Source organism: Populus euphratica, unplaced genomic scaffold (genome assembly GCF_000495115.2).
Source record: "Populus euphratica unplaced genomic scaffold, PopEup_1.0 scaffold1148.1, whole genome shotgun sequence".
Lineage (NCBI taxonomy): Eukaryota > Viridiplantae > Streptophyta > Magnoliopsida > Malpighiales > Salicaceae > Populus > Populus euphratica.
The window spans coordinates 57,428-64,829 of NW_011501004.1; the positions used below are offsets into that span (position 1 = coordinate 57,428).

The following is a 7,402-nucleotide window of genomic DNA, read 5'->3' on the forward strand; positions in this document are numbered from 1 at the left end:
AGATCGTCTAGGTGGTGGTAAGAGCCAAACCAACAGCGGCGGCAGCAAATGCAATGAAGGCCCAAGGACTATGAAAATGAGTTTGCTGCCACTGAGCTACCCATTTCTTCACGATGCTCTCACACTGCTCATTTATCTCTCTTTTAACATCATTATAAACACTAGTATCAGGTTCAAGAAAACTGCCCATATGGTTGAAGAGATCCGCAACCTGCTGGTCAGGTCCATGGAAATTAATAATTATGCCCTTTGATCGCAGCTCTTTCACGTCATCAGCATCGTCAATCAGCGAATCCATGAAACATATGTAAGAAGTGACCCAAAGTGGATTGAGTGCAGCAGATGCCTCGTAGGCCACTAAGTTGAAGAGCATGGACTTTGTTGACTCATCTATGGTAATTGAAGGAAGCTTCAATGTTCCATAGAAAGATGATGACTTGAACTTGACATCCGTCAAAGCACTCGTCTGACTAGACATGAAGTGGATTCCCACCTTCTTAAGTTCCTTGGCAGTATAATACAAGTAATGGCCACGCCTTCCTCGAGCAACTGGCTTGCACTTTGTAGGAATGAATTTCTTAAGACAAGTGGCCAAATAAGACAAGCAATGGCCGCATCTTCGTGAAGACGACTTGCCTTTTATGTAGTGAGAACCTATGAAAAGAAAATATAGAAGTTGAAGAAGATGGGCAGGTTCTTCATCAGGCTGCCATTGCGAATCATATCCTGAGGCTTGCCTCCCCTTTCTTAGTAGTAACCACAAAAGCCAAGCTGGTATCAGGAGACATAATTCCATCACGGCAAATGCTGGCACCATGCTCAAGAAAACCAGGTCATGATTATGGCTGCTAAAAGTGCGTGATAAAACAAATGGAAGAGCAATTGGAAGAAACATTAACGGGAGACTAAAGGTAGACCAAAGTAATTTTCGAGTCCGCAATGGTTGATCTTTCGGGTTGAGAATATGGAAAAAAAGAAAATCATTCACATGTTTCATTCCATGATTAGTGCCATCTTTTTCGTACCTCAGCCTCGTCAGTGATTTCAGGACTGGAAAAGGAATCTGGTTCTCCAGTAATAACAAATCCCGCTTCACACCAGCAACTTGCCGATCGGTCATCTCTAAATTTTCATAATTATGAGTCACACAGTGGATGAATTGGAGAATAAAGCATCCATCAAGAAACATCATCCGGGTGAATTGCTCGTCATCATAGCATATTATGTCGATCTTGTTGTAAAATTCTCTTGCGCTTTGGATAGCCTCTTCTACTTCACTGTAAATGAGTTCTATGTTTTTTCCACTATCTACGATGAATTGGCGAGCCATCGAAACCTTTAGAATCTCCGCTTCTCTGAGATTGTTATGAGGATCCTGAGAGTTATAAGGCCCAATTGAAACCATCAAAGGACTGTAGCATTCCTTGTTTTCATTTCTAAGTTTGTCTGAAACTTTCGGAATCTTTAGCCCGAGTGGCTGATTGTTTGTAGTGTCTTTGACCTCTCTCATTATGAAACTAAACCACGAAGAACGCTCATTCTTTTTCAATGAGTAATTTTCTAGTGTTTCATCCATCTTCAGCTCTTGAGGTTGGTTGTTATGAATCCCTACCTCTTTGTTGATCAATGGATCAACCCTTACTTCACTTAGATGTGTTTCAACCATTGTTGACACGGACTACTGAGCACCAGCTATGATCATCCGTTGTTGGAGGCTTGATCAAAGATACTGATAGCTGAGAGACAACATTAAAAACATTACCAAATATCAGAACAAAATATCCACAAGACACATAAATATGCAAATAAGTAGCTGTGCTAGAGTAGTTTAGCAAATGACCGGATTTGGTACAAGAAAAGGCCTCTTCTTTCAAGGCGGAGTTATTCTCCTCTGTTGTCTTGCAAAATCAGCACCTTTTACTTCTTGTATCTTAAAAAATATATATCTCAGTTGTTTCTATATATTGCATTCAGCAATTCCAATACTTACATTCATCATGCACTCATACATACATACATACATACATACAGATATACATGTATATCATATATGAGTGTGTGTGTGTGTGTGTGTGTGTGTGTGTGTGTAGGATACTAACGCATCAACACACAACTAGAACATTACAACAGAAAATCATATACCAGCATGTGAAATCATAGAAAATATAAACTTAGATTTTGTGGAAAATATGCATGGAGACTGCAAAGCCTAATTTGAAAAACAACAAAGAAAATACCAAAATCACATAGGAACAAGTGCCATCACAGAGAATATCATATACCAGCATGTGGCATCATAGAAAAAATATATTACTCTCTTCGACTTCCATGAGAGACGGATTAATAAGATAAATCAACTAATTATATAAACCATTACATAATTAATTACGTACGTGATTATTTGATTCACTAAATATTGAGTTTAAGATATAATTAATCAAGTAATTACGTAATGATGTTAATACCTACTTGTCGTGTTCCAGATAATTGACAAGTATGCTAACATGTGTCAATACAGGAAACTAAGTTGTATTCATACGAACATTACAACAAATATTATATTAACAAAAGCCTCAATGCCTAGGGATGTTGACGAGTCAAAGAAATATAATTGCTTAGTTAATGATCAGTTTAGTAAAATAAAATAAAATTTTATTTGTTTAAAATAATTAAAATTTCAAAGATCAAATTTTAAGATTTAGTAAATATTAAGCACCTTTAATTTTCTCCCACTGGAAAAAAATTTAGGTTAGTGTTTTTTCGAGTCCTTAACTTTTTTTTTAATTTGATCCTTCAAGAATTGTTTTTTTTTTAATTGACTTAATGGTTTATTTTTGTTTCCTAGATATTGAGATCTCGTAACATCAAATAAAGGTTTCGACACTTGGTTAATGCTTGGTTCGTCAAAATAAAATTAAGTTTTTTTGATTTAGAGCAATTAGAACTTGAAAGACCAAATTTTACTCTAAAACAAATACGAGGGACTAAAGTTAACATATAGTTGAAGATTGGCTAGCACGTGCTTTCGATGAAAGTCATAGCACTCTAGTGGCATATGAGGCTTCTCTAGTTATGAAACATCACCTTCTACAATTGCGTGGGAAAATTCACAACATGACCTTCTGTCTTGAGATGAGCGTGTGACATGAAGATAAATAGTTTGGTGCCAACAACACTTTTTTTTTTTAATCTCTTTTCTTTTCTTAAAACTTGTTGTGATTTATCCATAATTTAAAATTAATCTTCATTCTTTTGATTATTATTTTTTTTTGTAGAATTTATTTTTTTCAAGTTCAAACTTCAATGTAAAATTTAAGTTGTCCTCTTATTTTTTTTCAAACCATATCCTTATTATTTTAGTTTTTATATTTTGTTTTTGGTCTTTTATAAAATTAATTATTTTTCAATTTTTTCTTTATTTTTCTCGAAATAATGATCCTAATCTTAAGATTTAGGTCACGAGTTTAAAAAATTTATCTAGGTTGTCATTGATCTTTTTTTTAGGATTGATTTTTTTTCACTTATTTTCTTTTTCAAATTCATCATTTGACATTAGATTTTAATTTATTTTTTTTTACCATTAACTTTGGATTGGTTTTATAACTGAGTTTCATAATTTTTTCTCAGTTTACCTTTTTTTTGGCTTTCTCATTCGTATAATCTAGGTAGTGGGGTTTGGTAAGTTTACTCGAGTTTGCAAAGTTTTTTTTCTTTTTGTTAATTGAATTTTTTTTAATTTCACCTTTTTAAATTGATTTGTTAGAAATTGAGTTATGTGATTTTTTTAATTTATTTTATATTAAATTATTTCAATTTCATGACTCAGGTTCTATGTTTGGCAGTCTAATTCAAATTGATTCTAGTTGGTTTTTGTTGACCTCTTTTTAAAAAAAAATTATTTTGCATTGTTCTGGTTATGAATTGAACTTTATCATTTTTTTTCCTTTTGACAAGCATTCACCTTTTTTTATTTAATTTGATCGATTTACTATTATTGCTTTTTTTTCATCTAATTAAATAATACCAACTTATAAGATCTAATAGACCCGAATTAAGAATTCTTCAGACTTCTTTAAAACACATTTACATGATATAAGCATTTTTTTTACACTAAGAAAAAAATTTGTTCTAACCCACAGCATACTGCATACTATAGAAAAAGGTGAACTAGATAGTGTTTTCGGATTAAATGGCAGAGTTTATCAAGGAATAAAGGCAATATTAGAAGGCTAGGGTTAGGTTACTTGTAAAACTGTTTTATTAAAGAATTGTTTCAATTAAAAAAAAATATACTCTTGTATTAGATTTCATTAATAATTTATTTTATTTTTCAAAACATTTTTTAAAAATGAAAACTCTTTCTATGTAAAACTTGCATAGTCCTACCCTTACTTATTTGATTATTTAAAATTTAATAACATATCAAAAATATTTAAATCAAAAGGCTTAATTTGATAAATAAGATTCCATGATTTTTTTTATATTATTGTATGATATGTTTTAATTCATTGCTTAAAAACACTCTTTCGTGGATTTGGGCACGAAAATCTGTGAGCTGATGCTTTTCTTTTCTAGATTGATCCCTCGCATGATAGCATGATGTTTGGTGATTGCTAAATTCAAATGTTAATTAAGAAATTAAAGATTAAGAATGTTTTCTAATGAAAAACAAGATTTCCGAAGGTTTTACGATTTAACAAAATCAAAAGATCCCAGTTAAATCAGATTAGAGGTGTGAAGTTTACACCATAATCGTGAGTTTATTTGAAATTATAATAATAATTATAATTTAAAATATTTTTTATTTAAAAATATATTAAAATAATTTTTTATTTTTAAAAAATTGTTTTTAAAATCAGCTAATCAACACATTAAAATAATATAAAAAAATAAAAAATATATAATTTTAACCATATTGTCTTTGTCACGAAAGTCAATGAATAGTCTATTATGTGTTTTGGCAGGACGTCTCTTGGGCTAGCATGTGAATTGGCCCCGTGCAGGCTCATTCTCAGCGCAACATGAGAAATACTATTTATTATTTAGTGATTGTGTATTCGATGATTTATTTTAATAAAATAATTAAATTTGTGTCTCAATCACTACATCAGATTTGATTAATATATAATATGAAAGGCTTAACCTAAGACTCAGAGAGCCTCTAATAAACTAAAAAAAATAAAAAATATATTATTTACTTATTTATTTTTTTATTAATTCTATATATAAAAGTCTTAGGATCAAGAACATATTTAGCATTTCATGCCCAAACCAATGCCAAACACACCCTTAAGACAGATTTTGCATGTTTAAAGATAAATATACTATTTATTATTTAGTGATTGTGTATTCGGTGGTTTATTTTAATAAAATAATTAAATTTGGGTCTCAATCACTACACCATATTTGATTAATTTATAACTTAACCCAGGACTCAAAGAGCCTCTAAAGAACTAAAAAATGAGAAATATATTATTTATTTAATTAATTTTTTATTAATTCTATATATAAAAGTCTTAGAATCAAGAACATATTTAGCATGTCATGCCCAAACCATTGCTTTAGACCGTAATTTTATAAATAAGAACATACGATTCACACTACAAATATAGATCAATGATATGTTTTAGCCTATTTAAATAATTATCAGTATAGTATGATACAATTTAATATTATTAAATAATATGAGATAATAATCAAGGATCCAATTTAATATGATTTTATCATCTTTTAACTTTTAACTTTTAACTTTTAACTTTTGGCTTTTATTAACTTATTTCCAAGCATTTTTAGAGTTTTGATAGTCAAGATAAAGTTTTAATGAAATACTGTATAGTTAAAGTTGATTTAAGAATATTATTTTATATTATTATCGGTTTGTGTGATGTATAAATAGTCACATGTTGAAAAAACAGGATTAATTTATTTTTTTAATTATATTAATGTTTTATTCTATGTTATAATTAGAGATAGATTAATTTAAATTTGCATACTATCTACTATCTACATATATTTTGTATTGTCATATAACAATAAATAAAATAGTGTTGACTCTTTTTAATTTCCTAAGATAAGATGATATATTTAGTTATTGTTAAAAAATAATATAAATTATATATTAAAACTTATTAATCAAATGTTCATCTCACAACTCTTATTTTTTTAATTAAAATTAATTTATAGCACAAAATAACTATAAATTTAAAATTTAAAGGGTTTTTATTTTAAAAAAATATTTAATTAAAATATAAATTATATTTTAATGTTGCACCTAACAATTTAATTTCATATTTTATAAAATTAAATATTTTGACATTGATTTCTTATAAATCAATTTACTCTTAATCCATTTGCCACATTTTACCAAGAAGTGATCGATTGGCTACTCAAAATAACCCCATGGAATCAATTGCAGCCTCAACCTACTCACAACCTAAAATTAACTACTCTGCAGATCCAATCTTCCACCAATTTTACCCCAATCTTCCATCAATAAATCTCGTGGGACCTAAAAAATGCCACCACATATAAATTAACCTCAATTTTAAAATAAAATAAAAAAAATCAAGCTTATATAACAAGCACATAATTAAATATAAAAAATATATTTCAAATACAAACTTAATATAAACATTCTAAACCAGTAAATTAAACACGTGATAAGTTAAGATTCAAATTTACTTGCTAAACACATAATTAAACATAAAACTAAAATATTCCTATAATTAAAATAATATTATTCTAAGCTCCTAAGAGATTTATAACTTTCTATTTTTGTCAATCCCATATTATATTTTGTTTTCCTAAAACACACAAAAGCCCTTCCCACTATCGCTAGAAAAAAAAGTATGAATAAAAATTATGATACCATATATTAATTAAAAACATTCTTAATATATGTGAAAATTCATGACAACCTCTTAGATATATAAAAGTATTATTTATAGAAGTTGAATTTTATTTTATTAATCCCATAACATCCCAATTTTGGTGAAAGATAGAAAGCAATTAATCTTGGAACTTGAAGCAATATCTAGGAGTGATAAAACTATCCTATGCTTTTTTGAACTACAAGGTTTCTTATTCCAAGATCTGTGTCCACATAACTGGAGTCAACAGCAACTTGAAGAAATGTTGTTGGTGGGAGAAACCACTTGTGGTGGCTTTGAAACACTCAGAGGGGATAAAACACACTCTTTTATTTCAAGAACAACAAGCTTACAATAACATAAACGAAAGCTTACAACAACCCCTCTCTTTCTCTCTTTCTCTCTAGTGTTTCTCTTAATCTCTCAACACATAATTGCATAAACTTAGTTATCTATTTATACACGAAATCAAAACAAGAAAATTCAGCCTTCAAGTGTGAAGGTGGTTTGTGGCCGACGGTGTGAAAGCGGCT

The 7,402-nt window shown here is 29.4% G+C and overlaps 1 protein-coding gene across 1 annotated transcript; it reads right to left on the reverse strand.

Moving 5' to 3' along the window:
• Window positions 1–7: 7 nt before the first annotated feature.
• LOC105117021 (UPF0481 protein At3g47200-like) lies at window positions 8–2,042 on the reverse strand. Its single transcript, XM_011014554.1, has 2 exons — window positions 1,834–2,042; window positions 8–1,736 (listed from the first exon to the last, which is right to left on the reverse strand). The coding sequence occupies exon 2, from the start codon at window positions 1,664–1,666 to the stop codon at window positions 8–10; it is 1,659 nt and encodes a 552-aa protein (XP_011012856.1). The 5' UTR covers window positions 1,667–1,736; window positions 1,834–2,042.
• Window positions 2,043–7,402: the final 5,360 nt, after the last annotated feature.

Coding starts and splice junctions, on each gene's coding strand:
- LOC105117021 (XM_011014554.1), bottom strand. CDS start 1,666: ATGGTTGAAACACATCTAAGTGAAGTAAGGGTTGATCCATTGATCAAC.